Genomic DNA, 27,546 nt, shown 5'->3' with positions numbered 1-27,546 from the left:
TAAGGGAAATGTAAATCTTAATCCAAATTGTCACTCTTGGAAAGAGTAACATGTGCCAAATCTTAAGGAATTATGGTTGAATTAAATTGACATAATTTGGAGATTCATATGAACTATCAAGTTGGAATTTTGGTATGTTCTTAGGGAGTCAAGGGCAAATCCGGGCTTAAAATATAAGGTGATTACTCCTTTGGAAGGATAAATATGTCAAAATTTGAGGAATGTGCTTAATTTTTAATTGGCATAAATAAATCAAGAGATTAAAGAAATGTCAAGTTGGGGTTTGGCACTTTCTTGATGAAATTGGGCAATCTAGGATTTAATTTTAAGATTAGCTAAGGTTTAAGAACACTTAGATAGTTAATCTAGGTATTTTATTTATGTTAATTTGTCATGCTTTGTTTGCCCATCATATGTCATGACATCATATTTATTTTTACATTCATGATTATTATGAAAAATAAAAAAAATATCATGTTATGTCATATATACATCATGTAGTTATAGGAAATTTTCTTTTGAAAATTATTTCTTTTTGATGTATGTCATAACATATCATGCATCATGTTTAATTCCTTGCAATTAAGGACAAATGACATCTATTATAAATGGTAAATATCTCAACAAGTGAGATGACACCAAGTGATATCCTAGGTGGATGATCACAAGTTTCATAATACCTAGATAGTTATGCATGATCCCTTAGTTTAGGGTAAACCAAATATACATCTCACAAAGAACCATAAGGTGACTTGTATGTGTTTTAGTATACATTAGATACAAGTGAGATGTTAGGATGGTGAACAAAACTCAAAATGTTGATTTAGTGCATCTTGTTGGGTTTTAGGTTCATCAAAATACATAGTTATATGTTTTTCAATCATTGGAAAAGCTAATGTACAAGTCCTGTATATTGAGCCCAAAGAACATGGTTGGATATTGATTTTTAAAATGTTTTAAAATACTTTTGAAAACCTTGGTAAAGACCATCTTTTGATAGTATTCATCATTGAAAAGTTAGACACAAAATAGGAGAAAACATTGAAGTTTTCAAGAATTTTCAAATTTGTGTCACTCTTTGAAAATAGGAAGTATTTTTATAGAAAACTATTTTTCCTTGATAGAGTATACCCTAAATAATGTCTACATGAGTTTTCATGATTTTTAGAGGTTTATAGAATTTTTGGGGAGTTTCTAAAGTCTGCTGAAATTGAATTTCAGAGAAATCAGAAACCCAATCGATCAGCCGATCGATTGGGATGGTTTTAATCGATCAGTCGATCGATTGGGAAGTCAATTCTCGTGAACAGAGAGTCAGTGGATTGATCAGTCGATCGATTGACCTAGGATGGATCGATCAGCCGATCGGTTCAGAAGGAATTTCTGCGAGCAGTAGCTTGTGGAATCGATCAATGGATCGATTGAAGTAGCTTCAATCGATTGAGTCTCAACTTCAATCGATTGGGAAGTCTGATTATGGCTAGAAAAGCCTGATTTCAACACATTAAGCCACTTCAAGTTCCAATAATCATTCCAAATCCCTTAAAATATATTTATATACATTTAGGAAGAGTTTTCTTGATGAAAACAGGTATGGATTGGTTAAGATAAATCAAAGTGAAGTTTAGGATGGGGTTTAGTTTCAATTTAGAGTTTTGGAACCTCAAAACTTCAAGTTTTGATTTTCAATGGTCATTAACCATTCCTAACCCTTTGGAATACACTTATATACATCTAGGGGAAGTTTTCATGATGAAAGTAAGTGTGGATTAGTTAAGGTAGACTTAGGTGAAGTTTAGGTTGGGGTTTAGTTTCATTATTGAAATTTTGAATCTCAAAACTTCAAGTTTTAGTTTTCTTAACTGTTTAGGAACTCCAAGTCATTGTTGGTGCAATGACAAAAGTTTGACCATGTTTTTAGAGGGCATTACTCCTTTAATGCATGAAAATTTATCTTCAAGGACCTTGGAAGGGGGTTAAACCTTCGTGATGGATAATACTCAGGGTCGAGTATTGGGGGACAATGGAAGATTGTTTATCTTCATTGCTAGGATGATAAATGCTCTCGGATGAGCATTGTGGAGTCGGTTAATGCTCAAGGGGGAGCATTGGATTAATGAAGGGGGATCAGACCTTCATTGGTAAAGTGAAAAATGCTCTTGGATGAACATTGAGAAGAAGATTATTGCTCAAGGGGGAGCATTGAATACAATAAATGGGAGTTTCATTGGAAAGTTGATGCATGCTCTAGGATGAGCATTGTGAAGTGAAGTAGAGCTCAAGGGGGAGCTTAGTCGGCAATGAAGAATATGAGATCTTCATTGTGGGGTTGTTAACAACATATGAGGTTGTAAACAACGTAGAGTTAACTCTTATGGAGAAGAGTTTATTTTCAATTTTTGATGTGTGACAAAGGGGGAGAATGGAAGGTTAAGTTAGGCCTTCATCCCAAGCAGGGGGAGTTTGCCCTCTAGGAAAGGGAGAGAATGAAGGAAACCTTCATTCATGCTTTGTGATGAAGAGGTTAAGGTTATGAGATTTAGCCTTTTGATAAAGAAGAGCTTAAGGCTATGGGATTTAGCCTTGGTATAAATAAGAGGTTAAGGCTATGGGATTTAGCCTTGGTATAAAGAAGATGTTAAGGCTATGGGATTTAGCCTTGGTATAAAGAAGAGATTAAGGCTATGAGATTTAGTCTTGGTATAAAGAAGAGGTTAAGGCTATGGGATTTAGCCTAACTTAGAGGTATTGACAAATATCAAAAAGGAAAAGATTATTGGGGCAATTTCCCTATGTCAAGGTTGACCAGTTTGACTAAGCTTGAGTTGAGTCAAGCTTGAGTCAGGATTTGAGTTTTGATGTTTGACAATATAAGGAGATTGCTGGAGCAATCGCCCGGGTGTGGAGATGGTCAAAGGGTTGACCAGGTTGATGAGAATACAAGTCGAGTAGGTCAAGGTTGACAGGAGACTTAACTTAGAAAGTCCTAACTAGATGTTAGGCATTTGGAAAGTCCTAGTGAGGAGCTAGGCAAGGGAAAGTCCTGGTGAGGAGCCAGGCAAGTGGAAAGTCCTGGTGAGGAGCCAGGCAGTTGGAAAGTCCAAGTATGATCTTGGCAAAGGAGAAAGTCCTGGTGAGGAGCCTGTTGGTTGCTACTCGGAAAACCTAGAGGTTCCACTGTACAAAAATTTTGTACAAAGGTCTGAACCTTTTCCTAGCTACCATGTGTTTTTTTAAATTAAATTTTGGATCGCCTGCGGAACTTAACACGTTTGATCCAAAACTTAATCTATCTGTTCTTTTAGGTTTAGACTTGGATCTCCTGCGGAACTTAACACGTTCGACCCAAATCACCTTAAGTTATTAATTCCATTAAATATTAATTTCCATAATTGGTTCCCAGTACTGACGTGGCGAGGCACATGGCCTTCTTGGATATGGGAGCAACCACCACCGACTAGACAAAACCTTTTATGGAAAGCTAATATTTAATTTCCTAAAATAACTTTAGGTTAACCGAAAAGAACAATCAAATCACAAGGAAAAGAAAAATAAAAGAACACTATATCGAAAACAAATTCGAAATACTAGAATCGTATGCCTCTTGTATTTAGTATTATTTCCAAAAATAACTAGTATGATGCGGAAAGAAAAATACTAGTTATACCTTTTAGAAAAACCTCTTGATCTTCTACCGTATTCCTCTTCTAACCTCGGATGTTGTGTGGGCAACGATCTTCCGAGATGAGAACCACCAAGCACCTTCTTCTTCCTTGTAAGTTTCGGCCATCTAAACTTCTTCTAGGATGAAGAGGTTCGGCCACCACCACCATGCTCCAAGGGATGCTAGAAAAGAGGCTTCTTTTCTCTCCTTCTTCTCCTTCTTAGATCCGACCACCAAAGCTATCTCCACCATGAGAGAGTTTCGGCCACACAAAGGAGAGGAGAGAAAAGAAAAGGGCCGGCCACACCCAAGGAAGAAAAGAGGGAGAAAAATAGAATAGAGTTCTAAGCCTTGAAGCCTCCTCTACCCCCTCTTTTATAATCCTTGGTCTTGGCAAATAAGGAAAATTAAATAAAAACTTCCTTAATTCTTTTGCATTGAAAAGGAAAATTTATTTAATTAAAAACAATTTTTCTTTTCAACTTGTAATGGCCGGCCACCACATAAATTTTCCAAGCAAATAAAATTTTAAACAACAATTAAAACTTCCTTATTTGCTTCCGGAAATTTATAAAAATTTCTCCAATAATTTTTATCCCTTCATGATTGGTTTATAAAAAGGAAATAAATTAAAATCTTTCTTTTAAACATGTGGATAAAAAGAAAGTTATCTTTAAAAAATAAAATCTCTTCCAATCTACAAATAAGGAAAGATATCTAATCTTTTCTTAATCTTTGTAGAAGCTTTATAAAAGAGATATTTAATTTTTAAACTCTCTTTTAAATCATGAACATGATTAAAAGGAAAGTTTTTACCAAAATTAAAATCAACCTTTTAATCTACAAATAAGGAAAGAGATTTAACTCTTCTCTTAATCTTTTGTAGAATCTTATAAAAGGAAAGATTTAAATTTTTAAACTCTCTTTTAAATCATGTTATCCACATAAGAAAATTTTAAAAAATAAAATTCCTTTTTATTTTAATAGGGCCGGCCACCTAAGCTTGAGTTCAAGCTAGGGCCGGCCACATGAATTCACCCATGAACCAAAACATGGCCGGCCCTCGCTTGGTCTCCAAGCTAGCTTGGCCGGCCCCTTATAGGATGGGTAAGAAGGTGGGTATAGGTGGGTATAGTACTCTATAATTAAGAGACTACAATAGGGACCGAGAGGAGGAATTGGTTTTGGTCTCCCGATGAAATTATGCATCCCGTGTTCGCCCCGAACACACAACTTAATTTCATCAATAATAATTCATTCCACTAAAGAACTATTATTGAACTACCGCACCAATCCCAAATTACATTTTGGGCTCCTTCTTATTATGAGTGTATTAGTCTCCCTGTGTTTAAGATGTCAAATGTCCACTAATTAAGCGAGTTACTGACAACTCATTTAATTAATATCTTAGTCCAAGAGTAGTACCACTCAACCTTATCGTCATGTCGGACTAAGTCCACCTGCAGGGTTTAACATGACAATCCTTATGAGCTCCTCTTGAGGACATTCTCAACCTAGATCACTAGGACACAATTTTCTTCTATAATCAACAATACACACTATAAGTGATATCATTTCCCAACTTATCGAGCTTATTGATTCATCGAACTAAATCTCACCCATTGATAAATTAAAGAAATAAATATCAAATATATGTGCTTGTTATTATATTAGGATTAAGAGCACACACTTCCATAATAACTGAGGTTTTTGTTTCTTTATAAAGTCAGTATAAAAGAAACGACCTCTAATGGTCCTACTCAATACACTCTAAGTGTACTAGTGTAATTATATAGTTAAGATAAACTAATACCTAATTACACTACGACCTTCCAATGGTTTGTTCCTTTACATTATGGTCGTGAGTTACTGTTTATAATTTATAAGGTACTGATAACATGATCCTCTGTGTGTGACACCACACACCATGTTATCTACAATATAAATTAATTGAACAACTACATTTATCATAAATGTAGACATTTGACCAATGTGATTCTTATTTCTAGATAAATGTTTATACCAAAAGCTAGGCTTTTAGTATACACTCTAACAATCTCCCACTTATACTAAAAGACTAAGTTGTCATATCTGCTGCCATACATCTGATTCCCAACCCTTCAACATGTCCATCAAAAGCTCTCGCCTTAAGGACCTAAGTGAAAAGATCTATAGGTCATCATCTGATGCATTCTAGGCGGCAACAACTTCTCCTCGTTTATACGATTTCTCGTATTGGGTAGTACTTGCGCTCTATTGTGTTTACTTGCCTTATAGACTTATGGTTTCTTCGAGTTTGTTACTGCACCATTATTATTACAATAAATTGTAATAATCTTTGGACAAACTAGAAATCATATCTAAGTCTATCTTGAGGTAATTAAGTCATTCAGCTTTTATGGTTTCCTCAGAGGCTTGCCATATACTAAGCTTCTATGGTGGAGTCCAGAAAAACACCTATGCTTATCACTCTTCCATAGTTATGACTTTACCTCCTAAAGTAAACACAAAACCCCAAGGTTGACTTATTATTGTCCCTATCCGATTGGAAGTCAAAATCCATGCAACCCACAGGGACCAAATTAACTGCCTTGTAAGCTAGCATATAATCTCTAGTTCCTCTAAGGTACTTTAATATATGCTTTACTGCAGTCCAATGTCCTTGTCTAGGGTTACTTTGATATCTGCTAACTATGCCCTTGGCAAAACAGATTTCTGATCTCGTGCATAGCATACATTAGGTTGTCTAACTGCCGAAGCATAAAGAACTGCCTACATGTCCTCAATCTCCTTTGATGTCATCGGAGACATCTCTTTAGATAAAGACACTCCATGCTTAAAAGGTAAGAAACCTTTCTAGGAGTTTTGCATGCTTAAAATGAGCAAGGATTTTTCCGATGTATCAAGCTTGGGATAAGTAAAATATATTTTTTCTTGCGATCCCTTATTACTTTGATCTCAAGAATATATACATTCTCCCAAGTCCTTTATATCGAATTGTTTGGACAACCATACCCTTACTTCTGACAACATTTTGATATTGTTTCCAACTACCAAAAATGTTATCTACGTATAGTACAAGAAATACCACCACGCTTCCATCACACCTTTTGTATACACAAGACTTATCTAGTTACTAAATCCATAGATCTGGATTACTTTGATAAACCGGATGTTCCAAGACCTTGAAGCTTTGCCTCAGTCTATAGACTGATTGAGCTTGCACACAAGATGATCTTAGCCCTTTGCAATGAACCCTTCTGGTTGCTTTATATGGATGCTTTCTTCAAGACTTCCATTAAAGAATGCTGTCTTGACATCCACTTGCCAAATAGATAAAAGAATCCGGATAGACTTAAGCATGGCTACCAGTGAAAAAGTTTCCTTTTTCATCAAGCCTTGCTTTGAAAGTTACTACCTTCCTGTCTATCCCTCTTTCCCTATTATAGACCTTTTTACACCCAACGGCTTTTACACCTTTTGGTGATTCTACAAGCTTCCAGATTTTATTAGAATACATATATTCTAATTCTGTTATTCATTACTCTTTGCCAAGATGCTGCATCTTTATCTTGGAGTGCTTCATCATATGACCGGAGATCAGGTTCATGTCCTCCAGGGATCGAGTCCAAAAACTCTCCCAAAACATGAATCTTTTTAGGTTGCCTAACAACCCTCCCACTACGACAAGGCACTTTTTACAATTGTGTATCATTTGTGATACGTGTTGCAGTTTCCTTGTGGTATCTCATCTTGTACAATTGGTACTAGATTAGACATGTCTTTTATTATTTCCTTAAGAATAAATTTTCTTATGGGCACGTGGTTTATTACATAGTCTTTTTCTAAAAATCGGTCATTGATGCTAACAATGACCTTCTGATTTTTAAGACTATAAACCTACTTTCATTTCTCTAGGATAACCCACAAACAAGTGAATTCCTGTCCAACTTATCATTATCTCTCTTCAGCATATGTGCTGGACTACCCGAATCCGAATATGCTTCGAAATAGGTTTACGTCTATTCAACAATTCTATATGAGTAGAGAGTTCTGACTTTGGAAGGTACTATATTCACTTCCGTTTCCAGAGTATATCCTAAAAATGATTTTGGTAATATTCTAAATAACTCATCAATCTACTTATTTCCATAAGAGTCCTATACCTTTCTTTTTCTACACCATTCTGTTGGGGTGCACTAGGTGCAGTTAGTTGGAATTGAATCCCTACTTCTGATAAGTGACTCCTAAATTCTCCCAAGAGGTACTTGCCACTATGTTCTAACCATAGTGACTTTTACTTTAACATTTCTCCGCATCTGCCTTGTACTATTTGAACTAATCAAAGTACTTAGTCTTGCGGTATATTAAGTAAATTTATTTGTATCTTGAATAGTTGTCTATAAAATAGACAAAATATTCAATACTACCTCTTGTCTGGATAGTCATAGGATCACACAAATCAGAATGAACCAATTTCAATATATCTTTGACTCCATACCCCTTAAACTTAAAAGCTTCTTGGTTATTTTTTCTTCTAAGTAAGACTCACAGGTTGGAAAGATTTCCACTACCAATGAAACCAAAAGTTCATCAGCTACCAATGAATCCTACTCAAGTTAATATAACCTAGCCTTAGATGCCAAAGATATTAATGGTTCATTTCCGAAGGTTGCTTTCTCTTAAAATTAGAAGATGTGTTACTAATTTCCATTTGTTGCATCGTGGGAGTTATTGGATTTATAAATTGCCAACCAACGTACCAGAACAGATAACTTCCCTCTTTTTCTTAATAACAACTTTGTTATTAAAAGAGACAGAATATCAAGTTCTTTGAATAGTTTAGAAACTGAAAACTAGTTCTTTCTAAACTTGGTGCGTAAAGACAATTACTCAAAAATCCATGTTTTATTCTTATCAAAAGATAAACATCTCCCACTGCAACAGCTACCATTTTTACAGTAGTGCCCTTGTGGACGGTGTTTTAATTTTCATTTAGTTGCCGGATTTCCTGGAACCCTGCAATGAATTGCGGACATGATTGATGGCATCTGTATCTACACTCCAGGTTCTGGTAGATAACACCACTAAACATGTTTCAACTAATGAATTAAATACACCTATATTGTTCTTAGTTTTAAGAAGACAGTCTACCTTAATGTCCAAGTCCTATTTCCAATCATTACAATTGGGACTCCTAAGTCTTTTCTATAGTATAACAACTAGGGGATTGACAAACATTTTAAATCCTAAGAATCACAAAAATATTTGATCAAGATCAATTCTTTAAAATCCCCATGAATTTTGTATGCCACGATAGTGTGGACGTATACAAAATCAAAGAGGAGATTTTATCCATTAATTTTATTATCTCGTCAACTTTACTTTATGACGAATAAAATTAATAGTTGATCTGTCTTTGATCAAATATTTGGTCAAAAAATTTTGAATTTAAAATAAAATATTGATTCCTCAAACAATATTATTTAAATTCACCAACACCTCAAACACCGTGAATTTTGCATGCCACGTTAGTGTGGACGTATACAAATTCATCATTTGTAAGAGGAGGGTTTTACCCATTGACTATCTTGTCAATATAACTTTTTGACAAATAAAATTACCTCAAACACCATGAATCTTGTATGCCACGTTAGTGTGGACGTATACAAATTCAAACATTTGTAAGAGGGGTTTTAACCCTTTAATTTTATTATATTGCCAATCTAGTTTTATGACAAATCAATAGTTGGTTTCCCTTTGGTCACACAAGTGATAGTAGTGACTCCGTTGGGGAGGATACTATTAAATGTGTCTAAGTGTATACCATTACTTGACACTAAGTCCATTAATAAGATTATGCTCCTTCCGTTGGGGAAGATCACACGCTCTTAATTAACTTCCTATAATCATCCAAAAATGGAAGTCTGTTCTAGTGATCCACAAACAAGCTCATCCGTTATGGAGGAAGGCACTCAGAGCCAACGCGCAAGCTTGTTTGCATCACTTACAAACCAGTAATGGAGACCATGGGATTTATTTAAAAATCCCTCTCCCACTTAGTTATTTATAAACGAGGAATTTTAACTATGCTAGCCTACTAGTCATGTATACTAACATGCACACACAGCATAATATAAAAGCAATAAATAGAAAATCTAATTTTCAACTATTATGGCTTTTATCTCTAGTTGTCCTCCGTGTGTTGTCATCCCAAGCTGCTGCCATATTTGGCCACCGCCACCGGGTCTAGCTGTCGCATCCATCTTGCTCCCAGTTCCACTGCGCCTCTGGTCCTTAGAAGGTTCCACGCTTTGCAAGATTCGATCCATGACATAAATAGAATTTTACATTTTGATCCTATATTCCATAAAAGGAATGTACATGTATCTAGATCAAAAATAAAATCCTAATAAAACTAAATACACCTCCTCGTATTTTAATACAATCATGCACACACGATAAATGCCCTTGACATGTCCAAGGGTCCAATCACACACAAATAACTAAAAGCCATAATAGTTGGATCCTGCATCCACAAAGTTAGCACATCCTACTATTAACCCCGCCTAAATTTTATGACGTTATGTAGCAAATAAACTAATTATGGAGGCAAACCCTAGCTATCATACCATGTTGGTTGCTACTCGGAAAACCTAGAGGTTCCATTGTACAAAAATTTTGTACAAAGGTCCGAACCTTTCCTAGCTATCATGTGTTCTTTTAAATTAAATTTTGGATCGCTCGTGGAACTTAACACGCTTGATCCAAAACTTAATCTATCTGTTCTTTTAGGTTTAGACTTGGATCTCTGCGAACTTAACACGTTCGACCTAAATCACCTTAAGTTATTAATTCCATTAAATATTAATTTCCATAATTGGTTCCCAGTCGACGTGGCGAGGCACATGGCCTTCTTGGATATGGGAGCAACCACCACCGACTAGACAAAACCTTTTATGGAAAGCTAATATTTAATTTCCTAAAATAACTTTAGGTTAACCGAAAAGAACAATCAAATCACAAGGAAAAGAAAAACAAAAGAACACTATATCGAAAACAAATTCGAAATACTAGAATCGTATGCCTCTTGTATTTAGTATTATTTCCAAAAATAACTAGTATGATGCGGAAAGAAAAATACTAGTTATACCTTTTAGAAAAACCTCTTGATCTTCTACCGTATTCCTCTTCTAACCTCGGATGTTGTGTGGGCAACGATCTTCCGAGATGAGAACCACCAAGCACCTTCTTCTTCCTTGTAAGTTTTGGCCATCTAAACTTCTTCTAGGATGAAGAGGTTCGGCCACCACCACCATGCTCCAAGGGATGCTAGAAAAGAGGCTTCTTTTCTCTCCTTCTTCTCCTTCTTAGATCCGACCACCAAAGCTATCTCCACCATGAGAGAGTTTCGGCCACACAAAGGAGAGGAGAGAAAAGAAAAGGGCCGGCCACACCCAAGGAAGAAAAGAGGAAGAAAAATAGAATAGAGTTCTAAGCCTTGAAGCCTCCTCTACCCCCTCTTTTATAATCCTTGGTCTTGGCAAATAAGGAAAATTAAATAAAAACTTCCTTAATTCTTTTGCATTGAAAAGGAAAATTTATTTAATTAAAAACAATTTTTCTTTTCAACTTGTAATGGCCGGCCACCACATAAATTTTCCAAACAAATAAAATTTTAAACAACAATTAAAACTTCCTTATTTGCTTCCGGAAATTTATAAAAATTTCTCCAATAAGTTTTATCCCTTCATGATTGGTTTATAAAAAGGAAATAAATTAAAATCTTTCTTTTAAACATGTGGATAAAAAGAAAGTTATCTTTAAAAAATAAAATCTCTTCCAATCTACAAATAAGGAAAGATATCTAATCTTTTCTTAATCTTTGTAGAAGTTTTATAAAAGAGATATTTAATTTTTAAACTCTCTTTTAAATCATGAACATGATTAAAAGGAAAGTTTTTACCAAAATTAAAATCAACCTTTTAATCTACAAATAAGGAAAGAGATTTAACTCTTCTCTTAATCTTTTGTAGAATCTTATAAAAGGAAAGATTTAAATTTTTAAACTCTCTTTTAAATCATGTTATCCACATAAGAAAATTTTAAAAAATAAAATTCCTTTTTATTTTAATAGGGCCGGCCACCTAAGCTTGAGTTCAAGCTAGGGCCGGCCACATGAATTCACCCATGAACCAAAACATGGCCGGCCCTAGCTTGGTCTCCAAGCTAGCTTGGCCGGCCCCTTATAGGATGAGTAAGAAGGTGGGTATAGGTGGGTATAGTACTCTATAATTAAGAGGCTACAATAGGGACCGAGAGGAGGAATTGGTTTTGGTCTCCCGATGAAATTATGCATCCCGTGTTCGCCCCGAACACACAACTTAATTTCATCAATAATAATTCATTCCACTAAAGAACTATTATTGAACTACCGTACCAATCCCAAATTACATTTTGGGCTCCTTCTTATTATGAGTGTATTAGTCTCCCTGTGTTTAAGATGTCAAATGTCCACTAATTAAGCGAGTTACTGACAACTCATTTAATTAATATCTTAGTCCAAGAGTAGTACCACTCAACCTTATCGTCATGTCGGACTAAGTCCACCTGCAGGGTTTAACATGACAATCCTTATGAGCTCCTCTTGAAGACATTCTCAACCTAGATCACTAGAACACAATTTCCTTCTATAATCAACAATACACACTATAAGTGATATCATTTCCCAACTTATCGAGCTTATTGATTCATCGAACTAAATCTCACCCATTGATAAATTAAAGAAATAAATATCAAATATATGTGCTTGTTATTATATTAGGATTAAGAGCACACACTTCCATAATAACTGAGGTTTTTGTTTCTTTATAAAGTCAGTATAAAAGAAACGACCTCTAATGGTCCTACTCAATACACTCTAAGTGTACTAGTGTAATTATATAGTTAAGATAAACTAATACCTAATTACACTACGACCTTCCAATGGTTTGTTCTTTTACATTATGGTCGTGAGTTACTGTTTATAATTTATAAGGTACTGATAACATGATCCTCTGTGTGTGACACCACACACCATGTTATCTACAATATAAATTAATTGAACAACTACATTTATCATAAATGTAGACATTTGACCAATGTGATTCTTATTTCTAGATAAATGTTTATACCAAAAGCTAGGCTTTTAGTATACACTCTAACAGAGCCAAGCAATTGGAAAGTCCAAGTGTGATCTTGGCAAAGGGTGTAAGTCCAAGCATGTGATCTTGGCAAGGTAAGTCCTGGTATGACTTGGCAAGGAAGACCCGACAACTAGGATGAGGCCGAAGGAAGCTCCTGAAGGCAAGGCATGAAGGATGGGGAGATATCCGAGGGACGCAAGGCTGATGGAGGAGGCTAGAAGGCTAATTCGATGTTGGTCGGGTGTGGACAAATACTAGGCATGGAGACCCAACAGGTCACGATTCATCGGAAGTTGGGTTTGGGGACTTTGGACTTGAGTTTGAGTCAAGTCCAGGCTGGTCAATCGATCGGGCGATCGATTGAACCAGGGTCCAATCGATCCACTGATCGATCGGAGTGTGCTGGGATTGTGGGAAGGCCCAATCGATCGGTCGATCGATTGGGATGTGGAATCGTGAGCACAGAGGCTTTCCCAATCGATCGGGCGATCAATTGGGCAACAGAAGCTCTCACACGGATATGAGAGCACAGAAAGGTTCTGAATCAATCGGGCGATCGATTCAGGAACTCCCAATCGATCGCTCGATCGATTGGGAAGTGATCGTTACGTAGGATGCAGGTGATGGACGGCTGCGATGGAGCGGTGCTGATGTGGCAATCGATTGAGGTGAATTCGATCGATTGGGAGCATTGTTTAAAGCCTGGGCGGAGCGTTTTCTTCGACAGATCTTTTACGATCTTTTCCAGCAAGCTTACAGCGATTCTCACGACGATTTCTCCAGCACTTACGCCAGTTCTTAAAGGCACTTGAGGAGCATCTTCAAGGTTCAAGAGGCAACAACAAGTAGCAAGAAGAAAGGGTATTCACTTGCATTCTTAGGGTTCTTCTTTTATTTGTGTTTGTGTTGTGTGTGAGTTTGTACGAGGTTTCTCGGCCTCCGGCTACGATCGAGAAGGAGTTGTTTATAGTGGAGATAGCGTGTCGTGTGTGGATCCTTGGATTAGTCACCTCATCTTGAGGTGGATACCAAGTAAATCTACTTATTAGCGTTGTGTGAGTCTTGTATTGTATTTCTGCTGCATATCATCATCAAGACGAAGCAAACGATGCAAGCAGCATGACGAAACGCTATTCACCCCCCCTCTAGCGGGCACATCGGTCCCAACAGAAATCTCGTATTGTCGATGTTGTTATAACTTGATGATGTCATGAAATAGTAATCTAATAATCAAATTTTTCATTAATTAGATTAAAAAAAATTTTACAACATTCATATATTAAAATTTACAACATTCAAATGAATGAAGGGATTTATATTCATGTTCAATCTCTCTTAATTATCACATTCATTACTGATTGAACACACATTTTCAAGTATAATCAATTTTAAATGTAAGCATACAATCAAGTGAGACATCTAAACTTACAACGTCAGAGTTAATTTTAAAACTTCAACATTCATAGAGCTTCAAAGTACTATATCCTTAGCTAGATCTATTATATCTCAATAGCTAACATTCTGATCTACTATCACTCAATAGCTAACATTCTAAAAAGAAAAAGCATTCTAGAGAAAAGGATAGCAGAGAAGCCACAAAACTTTGAAACTATGCATCACAATCATTCAAATCAATGTTCTAAGTTATCATACATCTGACGACACATTCATCAAAAAACATATTCATCAAACAGTAGCAATATCAGAAGAAGTTAAGTTTTATGAAGAGTGAAAATTGAATTTGTAAGGGAGAATCCCCAAGCTCAATCTCTCAGTTCAATTTAATGTTTCGATCATATGTTTGACAAGGCACCAAATGAACTTCCTGTAGCAATAAATGAGAGGAGCTTTTACCAATCAACTTCCTGTTCTGTTGAGGCGAAACTCTGGTTTGGCGGAGAGTGATACTCTAGTTCATCGACGACTGATGACAGACAAGAAGGAGAGGGCTCGCGTCGAGGGAGAGCTCGCCGATTGAGAGAGGGCTCGCGGCAACCGGCAAGGGAGAGCTCGCAGCAGGAGAGGGCTCGTTGCGAGAGAGACTCATAGCTTCAACGAGAGAGGTCAACTAGAGGACAAGAACGTAGCGCGTCGCCACAAGAGAGCTCGCGTCCCAACTTCGACGAGAGAGCCGATTCGGAGAGGGAGGAGCAACGCAACTAGGGTTCTACTGAGAGGAAAACGTAAGGAATGGGTTTCTGTGCGTCAAAAGTTTTCTGCACGCATTAGCAACTTCTCACCGCAACAGATGACGACATGGAACTTGTTGCCACATCACCAAACCGCACAAAACCATAGGACTATCATCATAGGAGATGAAAACTGATAAATAAATAAATATATATATATATATATATAGGCACCTTCAATCATTGGAAAAGTTGCTGAGATTAGTGAATATTACTATTGATGAGAAAACAACCCACATGTTAACATAGCCATCATAAAGTGAATCACTCAGGAAAATCCACAATCCTTAGATTATTTATGGAACTTAACTCGAGAACAAACAAACCCAAGGGTAAGTGTTTGCCGATGAAATGTCAAAGATGACTCCACTTTCATTCAAGTTGCATAACTAAAACACGTATGATGAGCTACATCAAGAATAATAACATGTGAAAACCAGCCATAGCTTCTAGATTGAAACATCAACTTCAGATAGAAAATTAGGAACAAGTTCTTTTATTATAACATAAACAGAAGTTACAAATGCATGATCTATCAACAGGTTCAGAAATTTTTTCTGCCCATTGACAATAGAACCTAAATAGAGCAGTGCCTAGTTAATTAATAGGAGGATATGTCATGTTTGGCAACCTTTGGCCATGAACGAACGAACTGAATACGCGAAGAGCTCTAGCTGGTTGCGCAAATGGAACCATGTGAGATGCACCTCTTACAGTCGCAAAAGTTAACAGGTTACCATACTCAGTCACCCAGCCACCAACCTTGCAAATCATAATGAGAAGAATGTCCATTAGTATGGATACAATATTTCCCGATCTTCGTTATCGCTCAACTAGGATCATTCACTCGTAATCTCCAAGAACAAGTTGCAACTTAATTGTCATTTTGATAACAACATGCATTTGGTGTTTTCATTACCTGACCATTGTGTAACCAGGCACTGTAAGGGACAGTAATGTCAAATTTTAGGTCATGTGCCAATTCCCGAACTAGTGTTCTAGACCCGAGAAGAGGAACAACTGAATCTTGGTCACCACTGTAGAGTAGAGAACAAGAAGCAAATGATAAAGATATCACAATGAAGAGAGGCTGATACTAGAATGTTTAGGACTCTGATATTGATAAAAAAAAAAAAAAAGACTTTACCTGAAGATCCAGACTGGTATTTCATGCTTTACTATTCTCTTCAGCAATGGCAAGATGTTGATGTTTCCATCCGCGTCACTGTAGTTGAGGAGGCTGGTAGAATCAAAATCAGCAAAGAGTCAAGAAAGTATTAAGCATAGTTGTTAAAGCTTATTATCGATATGTTTCTATTGTCGATCTAACATGCACAAGTAAATGGGTTCGTAGCCAGATGAGTACAAGTGACATTCAAACATAGGGTATGAGTGATTCACTTGAAGCAGACGAGACTCAACTGAGATGGTTTATATTCTTGCCAAGGCAATACAACATGCCTAGAGTCGATTTAGTTTGGCTGAAGTGCTTCACTAGACTACATGAGTTTGAGCCTCCATTTTCCTAGAGCAATTGAGGTCACATGTAGCCAATACGATACGTGAATTCTCCAATACACGTATCAGAATCTATTAATTTCATGAAAACAACTAAAAAGAATTCTACAAAATAATATCTACAACTTACCCGCTGCACATATTCCAAGAATATGGCAATTTTGTCCTGTTGGCATGAAGAGCCAGCTGAACTTCCGGGAGATTGAAATAGAACCTCCTTTCCAATGACATACACACATCTACCCCGACACTCATCTTTGTAACCTGAGGTTGGCAATCAAGCAAATGCAATAAGAATTCAAGTGATCATGACTTTTTCAGTAGTAAAACTAGAAGATTCGGGGAATAGTTTGAACAGAAAATATACATATTTTCGTAATCTCAATTCCTGCTCCATGATTGCTGGATAACAAACATCTAGAATCACATCATATTCATTGATGTAATCTCCGACAATAGCATTTGCCTTCTCAATGGCATCATTGCAAACTTTGCTAACATTGTGGGGAGTACCAAAGGTATAGTCTTCAAAATCGCATTGATTCATGATTGTCAGGCCTATCTCATCAGAAATCATACCGTGCGACCAAAAGAACTCATAGGTCGCTGGAGCATCCCTATCAAGCTTCAGAAGTGGATTGCCAATCTGAGTCATGAGAGAACTTTTTGTGTTTAAATTTTTTTAACTGTATATACAAAGACATTGACGACCCCACCTAATGGGAAAAGGCTTGGTTGTTGTTGTTATATACAAAAAATTGAACAATCCGTTAGAAGAAATCATTTTCTTACAGCAACTCCTTTAATCTTGAATTTGAACCCTGTAGAATGTTGATTATGATTGAGAAGAACATTTGCCAGTTGTGGTATGTAGTGCCCTAAAACAATTTAAAAAACAGTGAAGAAGTACAGCAAAAACAAGAGAATTTTGTAAAGGTGTTCAGTTGTTGACCTGCATAGCTTTCTCCAGTGAGAAACAAATCCCTTGATCTTAACTCCGGAAACTTGTCGTACCATCGTAACAGAAATTCATACATGTCATTGGCTTCCAATATGAGATAAAAATTATCAGACAAAATATGGATGGGAGATAATGTTCTTGGTTAACAGAACATTAACAAGCAGATACTAACGTAACTACGAGCGACAAAATAAAGAACGAGGTTTAATGTTTGAGTTTAAAACCTACCACTTGATTCATCCCCACAAGTATAGTCAGAAGTTGTATTTGAGTAGGACCATCCAACTCCAGCAGGAGATTCGACAAAAAGAAGATTTGATACTATGATATTGAGGCATAAACATCAATAAGTTGACAAGAAAACTATTCACAGAAATTGTCCTACAGTGGCAAAAAAAAAAAAAAAATAACAGCACCTTTGTTCCAGGAATCTTTGTTCCTACGGAGACCTCGGCCATTGCCCTTTGGAAAGAATGGACCTAACTCAGTAAAAGCACCACCTCCAATCGATGAACAACCTGGACCTGCATATAGCATTAGATGCTATTAGCTCCAATCCATTTCAAGTTATCGCAATTTGGCAAGAAAAATTCATTCAAAAGATGACGCAAAGACATTATTTGATTTGGTGGAACTTGAGGCCATGACAAAAAACAACATACCCAAGGCGAAGTAAATAACCATTTTGGACCTTTCAGGGGCATCATCAGAAGAAATCATGTATCCTGAATCATAGGGACATCAGCAGCAGGTTTGCACATATCCTAACCATTTGGAATTAGTTATATGAATAGTATCCCATATCAGGTACTCAAGGGTATATGATTTTAGTATATTGACTAATATTTTGTTTGAACTTGAACCTTCCACTCTAATAATATACTCACTTTTTTCTAACCTTTTAATATCTCTATCTTCCCTTTGTTTTTAATTGACACTAGGTATCCAACTTACACCAACTAATCCCGAGGGTAACCAACCCGACCTCACGGAAGTTTCCCACTGGCCATGGAAACTAAGGTGTCACGCCGTTGCACCATTGCGCCAGGAGCATCTTTGTCTTCTTTGAACATTGCCATCTTAATATCTATTCACTCATTTTTATCATCTATTTGACTGACACCTAATTGATGAAATTATTTCTTTCACTCTCGAATAATAGTCTTGTTAATGAAATTATTTCTTTGTTATAATCACCACGACACACATATGTTTACTTAAATTTAGTTTAATATTTCTTTATCATAAGGTATAGTTCACGCATTATTCAATTCCCTCAATTGCACCAATTACACGATATGAGATTTGAGAGTAGCCAGCATAAGATACTTCAAGGATTCTTTCGAACTCTTGAACTCTAGGAATTAATGGCTGCAACAAGGCTCCTCACATGTGTGTGTTAGCCAAATTACATAGGAATATCCATATAGCCGACTCCATATTTTGTTAGCATCTTTTTATTGTTGTATCTTTTTGTGTTTGTTTTTTCGATTGTATTTATATCTCTTATATTAACAAACACAACAAGGTTTTTTTAACCGATACCTTACTATTAGTATTGTACTTGCAAGGATAAAATATTGGCATAAGACTTTGTAGTTAACTACGCTTAGTGTGGAATAATTATGGGATGGGTGACTTTCTTAAAAGCTCTACTTCAGAGTTAGATTCTATAATGAGACCAAATCGTGTTTGTCTTTGACACACCACCTTGATGTTTCCTAGTACATAGTATGTTAGCTGCAAACACAATCAACTATGATGTTGCTTCTCTTACTTAGAAGGGTATTTAGTTACATAGTAAAAACTAGAGATGCTTTCTCTTTCCTTTCAGATTTCTTCATTTGAAATGCTAAAGCCCCTTCATCTTCAACCAAAATATTACTTTCATGTAAAAACAAGGGAGCAAGCAAGAATGTCTGTCTAGTAACTTTGAAAAAGTGCATGAATCTTTAAGTCAAAAATGCTAAACGTGAGAATGTTATGGTTATGGTGGCAAATCATCCAAAGAGATCAAACAATGCATGACACTTGGGATGCAATTAATCTACTAAGGGACTAGATTTCTCGACAACAAAAGTAAAGAGAAAGCAGCTTGCTTTTTCTTTTGAGAAAAACTAAGCAAACTGTAGGCCAACCAAGCAGTGTAAGCTCATAAAGTATGCTTTCCCAAGCAATGCAACAGTGATTAATAAACTAGTAAAGCTTTAGCCCCTGACACTCCTTCAAATGAACAACCTCGTTCATCTTTATCCGGATGAAGGGCAATAAAGATCGAGTGCCATGAGAGATCATATGGAGCAAAACAACGGGAGAAACAAGCAATAGTGGCACAAAGATTCGATTTTGACAGGAGAGGCGGAGAGACACAAACCTCCGTTGAGCCAAAGAGTGAGAGGCTTCTTGTCGGCGACGCCGTCGGCCTCGGCGAAGTAGTAGAACAGGCTCCTCCCTGCCTGCACGTCCACCTCCACGTACCCCGCGAACTGCCTGAACCCCACCCTCGGCTGGCCGGGCAACCTCTCCACCAGGTCCTCGCTCGGAAACCCTTCCACCATCGCCACCACGGCCACCAGTACGACCACCACAACCGCCTCCACTGCCCACAGCCGCTCCATGAGGCGAACTCCCGAGAGAAAGACCCCGACTTTGGCTTTGAGGTTTTGAGGCGCGTAGAATACGGGGGGCCAGAGGGAGTAAATGCTGCGGAGTAGTATGTGAGGAAGGGAAGACTTGCGATAAAAGCTTCTGCCGCGATCAGTGACCAGTGGCCAGTGAACAGCTTGCTTGCAGTGGGCAAGCAGAGCAGGGCCGAAGCAGAGGTGGCAGGCAGTCATTTAACGTTACGGGACACCGCGCCATAAAGAGAGAGAGGCGGCAGGGGAAAAAAAAGAAAGAGAAATAGCCGTTGGAGACAAATTAGGTTTTACTCAGGGGGAGGAGCTTCATGGCTCCGCCAACTGCAAGAAAAAGACAATGGCAAAGGGGAGGTAGGGAGGAGTGGCTCAAAGCGCGTGTTGAGGTAATGATGAGCAAGCAGTTTGCCAAGGATGATGGCAGAGGAAGGCTGTATGTGAGTATGGTCCTGTCTGGCCTTTTCTGGGTGGAGAGACGAGCGTTTCTGGTCAAAGGAAAAACGTAGGGCAGGGAGGCATGCAGCAAGGTCCATTGTGTGCTGAGGGAGGCCTAATGAGGAAGATTTGACGTGTGTGATGAGGTAAATAGAGCATGCACGCAGGCATGATGATGATGATAATTTACGGGAGCGGAAAGAGGATTTATGTGATGATGTGATGATGGGTAGAACTAGATATGGAGGGAGTATGATTTTGATTTGATGGTCAAGATACTTTTGATCTGTCGTAAATCTATTGATAAGTAATTATAATTATAATTCTTTAAACTTAATAACAACCATTTCAACTATTTGAAAATTACTTTAAACTAATACACGATTGCACAATAATATAGGGTAGATATTAATTCTCGACCAATGTATATCATAAAAAAATTTAATTTGCTTATTCGTCAAGTTTTACATTACCTTCGTAAATTATTTTTAATAGATGTAATCTTGATTTTCACTATAATATTCTCATTTTTTATCTTGTTCATCTCGTATATTTGTGCATCCAATTTAATATCATCATTCTTATCATTACGACTCTCATTTTCTATTTATGTGTTCAAGTCATAACTAATATTCATATAATATAGCATGTCTAATAGTCTTTTTAGAACATTCCTATAAATTTCAAAGGTACTTTACGATTACACAGAATATCTGACGTTCTCTTCTATTTCAACTATTTTTCTTATATTCTATATAAGATATTTTTCTCAACCTCTCTATCATTTTACAAAAATAATCATAAATACTTAAACATCTCAGTTATAAATAACTTGACATTTCTTATCTTAATAATTGTCTTATTATATTTAATATCGCTAAAATTAAATTTCATATATTTTTTCTTTACTCTACTAAACTTACAAAAATTTACTTCTAGTATTTTATGTCAAAATTCGAATTAAGCATTTACTCCTTTACTGTCTCATCTACCAAAAAAAATTATCTACAAATAGCATACACTATTATAACATGTCTTGGATGTATCCAGTAAGTTCATCTATAATTAGTATAAAAAATAAGGACTTAAAGTTGATATTTGATGTAACCTTATTTTTATAAAAAAAAAAACACTTCAGTTAATCTGCTTGAAATCTTCACTTTTAGCATTACATCCTAATATATATCCTTAATTATTTAATATACACTATGTTGGGTCACTTCAGAGTTAGAGGGGGGAGGGGTGAATAGCTTCTTGCGCTTCGATGATAATGATTTGTATCAGAATAGACTCGAAGCAAGCTCACAATGCTAACAAGGATTTACTTGGTATCCACCTCAAGAAGAGATGACTACTCCAAGGATCTACACACCGAGCACACTCTCCACTATGTAAACTCTCCTCGGAACAACTGAAGGTAGAGAAACTCGTACAAGATTCAACAACAAGATACAACTCAAACAGGAAGTAAATATACAAGAATACAAATAAAGCATTCTTCTTTTTTTGATCTTGTTGATGAAGATTGCCTCTTGATGCTTGAAAATACAGCAGCACCTTGCTCCAAGCACCTTCAAGAACTAGCGGAAGAATGGGAGAAGTGTCGCGTAAGCACTCTATCATTTGAACTCGCTGTCACCTTTATATTTGCATTTTTAGGACTCCCAATTGATTAGGTATGCTCCCAATCGATTGTCACGTTAGATCACAGCGATCTCAGCCGTCCAAATCCTACATCCTGTAAAACAGTCATTGTTGGATCGAGATGCGCTAGAGGGGGGGTGAATAGCGCTCGTGGTTTTCATCCCCTAGGACCTAGGGTTACCACCACATAGGATTTTCCTGCCTGCATAACCGCAGCTAGGACTTTTGCCTAAGTTACCGTAGGACTTTTCCTGCAAGCTCATTCAGCACATTAGATAACAAAACACCTTAACTTTGAACCCTTTGACATAATCAAAACATATGTTCGATCGTCGATGATTCCCGCACCAACAATCTCCCCCTTTTTAATTATGATAATACGGTTCAAAGTTAAGTAAGAACATAACAGCAATATAAGGAATTTTAAGCATAAGTAGAAATGCAATAAAAATAATTTCTAAAAAAAAGTTTCTTATACTCCTTCTTACTTAACTTTTCCTTATACTCCCCCTTACTTACTTAACTTTGACTTTTCTCTCCCCCTTTGACATAAATCAAAAAGAAAATTTGTAGAGAGAATAGGAAAATAATTATTCTATGTAACTCTGAGCTCCCCCTGAAGGGTAGCACTTGGCAAATTTTTAGCTTTGAAAATACTTAGTTAAAAAAAATGCTTTGAGAATAATTATTTTTGAAAAAAAAATAGACTAAAAATCTTGGTTAAGTAGTTAGTTTTTAAAAGAGTGCTTAGCTTAAAGGGGGTTTTCATAAAAGTATATTTAAGTACTTAGCTTGAAAAAATACTTAGCTTTAAATAAACCTTGATAAGTTTAGTACTTAGCTTTAAAAGATGTGGAAAGAGGTGCAGGTAATTACTTAAAAAATTTCATAAAAAACTAAGTGAAAAATGCTTTGATAAAAATAATTTTGATAAACATTAAGTTTAAACATTAAGTCTTTTTTTTAATTAAATATTAAGCCTATATATATATATATATATATATATATATTCAAAGCTAAGTCAAATAATTTTTAATAATTCAAAGATAAGCTGAAAATAATTTTTATTATATATATATATATATATATATATATATATATATATATATATATATATATATATATAAATTCTTTTTCCACTCCCCCTAATTAATACCAGCTAAGAAGGATTAAGGTCCTAGAGTCAAAAAAAAAAAAAAAAAAAAAAAAAAAAAAACCTAAAGATCATTATTTATTTTTCTAATTTTTTCATCTCATCCATTCAAGATTATCAAGCATGTTTAGTTTATGAGTGAGCGTGAGACGGAGATAACTTTATCTTGATTTTACTAATATTTTAAAATATTAAAATTGAAATTTAGAATATAAGTTTGAAAAAAAATTTCCTTTATTTAAGAAAAATGAATAAGTAATTAAAATTTTGAGGATTTTGAAAAAATATTAATATTGATTAATTGTAATTTGAAAATTGTTTTGAATAAAATTACGATTTTGAAAATCTAAGAATTGATAATTTGAAATTATGATTTGAAAAATAATAATTAATTTAATGATTTTATAATAATTTTGAAGCTTAATTAAATGATACTTAAAGTTGCAATTAATTAAGATTTTTAAAATTAAATCAATTAATTATGATAGTGATTTGAAAGTAATTATCATTTTAAAATTAATTATAAAATTAAGATTTTGAAATTAAAAATAATTTTAAAATTGATTACCATTAATTTTTCAAAATTAATTAAGTTAATCTTAATTTATCTGATTAGCTATTTTAATCCTAGGTCCATCTCACCCATTCTAGATTATCAATAAGGGAACCTTAATAATTTTGTGACATGGTTAATTTTAATTTTTAATTTAAGTTCCATCTAAGGATTGATTTACATTTATGTTAGACTCAGGTTTTAAGATAAGTTAATTAAATATTTATTTCGAAGATCGGCTTCCAGGCTGTGGTGAGGCACTAGGCCTTCTTGGGTATAGAATCATCCACCACTTCTAGATAAAGTCTTTCAAAGAAATTAAATATTTAATTTCCTTATTTTAATTCCTAGGTCTAACTAGTAAAGTGTAAATCACACCTAGGTCCTTAATCTATCCTAATCTAAGCATGCATAAAAAATAAAGCAGAAAATAACAATCATCAAACAATTCTATTTATTTATAAAGACAGTTTTTCTATTAGCTCCCCCTGGATCATAGCCTCGATATGGTCTATCAAGGTAATGTATTTGATCCTTGGGGACCTAATATTGATCAAGTCCAACTTGATTAGTCAGGTTTGACTTGGGGACCCATGCTTGGACTAAGTTTCTATTATGTATATTCACAAGTGATAAGTACGGCTTGTATTTGTGTTTGACCTTAAATCCAAGTCCGGATTTGTTGTAAATGGCTCGTTGTTTTTCAAAAATCAGATCAAGATTCTTGGAATCCAAGGTAAATCGTTCCAACGTGCCCTTGAGTTCTTTAACTTGAGTTTTCAAATTAGAATTTTCTTCCTCAAGATGTTAGTGTTGGATTGAACTTCCAATCTGAACTGGCTCAGTCAAAGGACTTGAGTCAGTCGCTTCCTTAAGGGTTGTTACCTCCTTTTGGAGTGACTTGACCCGGACGTTGGATTTAGCCAATTTCTTTAATAAATAAGAAACTAACTTTTCTAGATTATCTACGTTAGAAATTAAGGAGCTTACATTGAGTTTGGGCCCTTCGAAACGGATACGGATCTGTGGCTTTGTTCGAACTTAGTTTCTGACTCACTCTCAATTCTAAATCGGACTCGATTTCGGCAACATGTGCTTGCACTGGTAAAGCAAGGAGACTTGCTTGCTCTTCTTTGTCAGATTCGGATTCGTCTGATGACTCGGACCATGTTGCCTTCAAGACCTTCCTTTTTCGTTGCTTCTGGTTTGGACAATCTGTCTTGTAGTGTCCCTTCTAGTTGCAATCGTAATATGTACTCCAGTCTTGACCTTCGTGTTCATTTGAGTTGCCTTTTTCTTTTTCTTGCACATCTTCCAGACCAGTTTCACGAGCTCAGCGGTAATTTCGTCGTTATCTTCTAAGTTCGTTTCTTCTTCGGACTTGGGTTTGATTCTGCACTTCGCTTTTAGTTCTCGGGTTCTGCTTGTACTTGCAATTAAAGTTATACCCTTCTCGATCGATCGAGCGTTAACTTGTTCATGCAATTCAAATTCAGAAAATAATTGGTCTACTTTAATTAAAGATAGATCCTTAGATACCTTGTAAGCATCTACCATGGATGCCCACAAAGTAGTCCTCGGAAAAGCATTAAGTGAATACCTAATTATATCTCTATTTTCCACCTTTTGTCCTATTGCGTAGAGCCCGTTGAGGAGGTCTTGAATGCGTGCATGCAACTGGCTCGCCATTTCACCTTCTTGTAATTTTATATTATATAACTTGTTAAGGATGAGATCCCTCTTACTTACCTTGGTGTCGAATGTTCCTTCATATAATTCAATCAGCTTCTCCCATAGTTCTTTGGCGCTCGAGAGCGGGCCGACGCGGTTCAACTCCTCTTTCGTTAGTCCACATTGGAGGGTGCATGTCGCCTTGGCGTTGGCTTCTACTTTCTTTATCAGAGTGGCATCCTAGTTCTCGTATGGTATTGGCTTTCCGGCACCGTCAGTTGGGAGTTCCAAGCCGGTTTTGACGATGATCTATACCTCAAAATGCATTTGAAGGTACGTCTCCATTCGGCCCTTCCAGTAGCCGAAGTCCTCTCCGGTGAAGAGCGGAGGTCAAGTTGTACTGTAGCCTTCTTGGAGAGCCATAAAATCTTGCGCACAAAGAGAAACCAGAGAAACTTGTCCCAGGACTTGATCCTGGATTAGTAGTGCGGTTTAAAAGAAAAATAAACTACGATCTCGAGTGGGGTTGCACCAACTTCGAGGAAAACTTCGATTATGAAAAATTGGATCGGAAGGCGGCAAGAATACTGATTCCGATCGACTCCGAAAAACTAAAAATCACCATGAAAATATGCTTGACTGGTGGTTTCACCAAATCGAAGCGACCCCACTCTGATACCAATTGTTGGATCGAATGCACTAAAGGGAGGGGGGGTGAATAACGCTCGTGACTTTCACTTTTCGTTCGTTTCGAAAATCTCAAAATACACAATGAAATGGAAATAAAAACAATCACAAAGAACAAAGGTACTAAAATTTTTTACTTGGTTCGGAGCCTGTGGTGACTCCTACTTCAAGGCTCGCACGTAAGAGTGCTTTCGATGGGCAAATACTAATCAATTCGGAATAGTACAAAGAATTACAATTGTAGTACAATAGCTTTCAAAATAAACAGAATACCGACAGCTCTTGTGAGAAATTCCTCTGGAAGGATCGTCGTCGGAGCTTTCGGGTGTCGTGGAGGCATTTTCTGAGTAGCTCGAAGAAACGGAAGTTGTTCGTTGAGTTGTTCTGTAGCTTTTGGTTGAGGCTCCTTAAATAGGCCATTCCAGGCGCCCGGAACCCCTCCGGGTGACTAGACCATGTGGCTCGGCCACTCCGCGTGCGCCACGTCATTTTCCTGATAAATTTTGGGTTCGAGGCACCTGGACCAACTCCGAGCGCCCAGACCAGCTGGGGGCGCCCGGACCTGCCGGAGGCGCCCAAAACAGCTGGGGGCGCCCATAACAGCTGGGGGCGCCCGGATCCCTTCCAGGCGCTCGGACCTGCTTTCTCCAGCAACTTTATTTTCTGCAAAACAAAGTTAGTCCAGGCATAAAATAATATAGAATATAAGAAATGCGACAGCCTCCGATTGTCCGGTTCTGACTTTGAGTTTCGTAGAAACTCTAGGTCGAACCGACGCTTAATGTTCTCTCACCGGGGAATGTGTCCTCACCTACTCCACTCAGGAGAGTGTACCTGTTGTCAGTTGATCCTCCAGACTAACTGGACTTTTGCTCGGCGCTCAAGTCTTCCGGTCTTCATGCTAGACGTCCACTCCGCGATCCGCCCAGATTTTCACCTGGTTCGTGACACCAGGACTTTCCACCTAGGGTTACCGCCCCCTAGGATTTTTGCCCAAAGCTTCGACCCACCAAGACTTTCCGCCTAGGGTTACCACCCCCTAAGGTTTTCCTGCCTGCCTAACCACAGCTAGGACTTTTGCCTAAGTTACCTTAGGACTTTTCCTGCAAGCTCATTCAGCAGCACATTAGATAACAAAACACCTTAACTTTAAACTCTTTGACATAATCAAAACATAGGTTCGATCGTCGATGCTATGTTGGCAAACTCGAATGGGGTCATTCATGGAGACATTTCGAGTATGAGTTTGG

At 36.7% G+C, this 27,546-nt stretch overlaps 1 protein-coding gene across 1 annotated transcript; it reads right to left on the bottom strand.

Moving 5' to 3' along the window:
- Positions 1 to 15,518: 15,518 nt before the first annotated feature.
- On the bottom strand, positions 15,519 to 20,522 carry LOC122014412 (serine carboxypeptidase-like 42). Its single transcript, XM_042570640.1, has 10 exons — positions 19,892 to 20,522; positions 17,934 to 18,041; positions 17,746 to 17,838; positions 17,509 to 17,601; positions 17,349 to 17,434; positions 16,924 to 17,202; positions 16,687 to 16,820; positions 16,186 to 16,278; positions 15,958 to 16,075; positions 15,519 to 15,800 (listed from the first exon to the last, which is right to left on the bottom strand). Exons 1-10 carry the CDS (start codon positions 20,352 to 20,354, stop codon positions 15,636 to 15,638), a joined length of 1,632 nt encoding a protein of 543 aa, XP_042426574.1. The 5' UTR covers positions 20,355 to 20,522; the 3' UTR covers positions 15,519 to 15,635.
- Between the last annotated feature and the right edge of the window lie 7,024 nt (positions 20,523 to 27,546).

The sequence above is a fragment of the Zingiber officinale genome, chromosome 8B (genome assembly GCF_018446385.1).
Source record: "Zingiber officinale cultivar Zhangliang chromosome 8B, Zo_v1.1, whole genome shotgun sequence".
Taxonomy (NCBI): Eukaryota; Viridiplantae; Streptophyta; class Magnoliopsida; order Zingiberales; family Zingiberaceae; genus Zingiber; species Zingiber officinale.
This window is presented reverse-complemented; position numbering and strand designations above follow the sequence as displayed.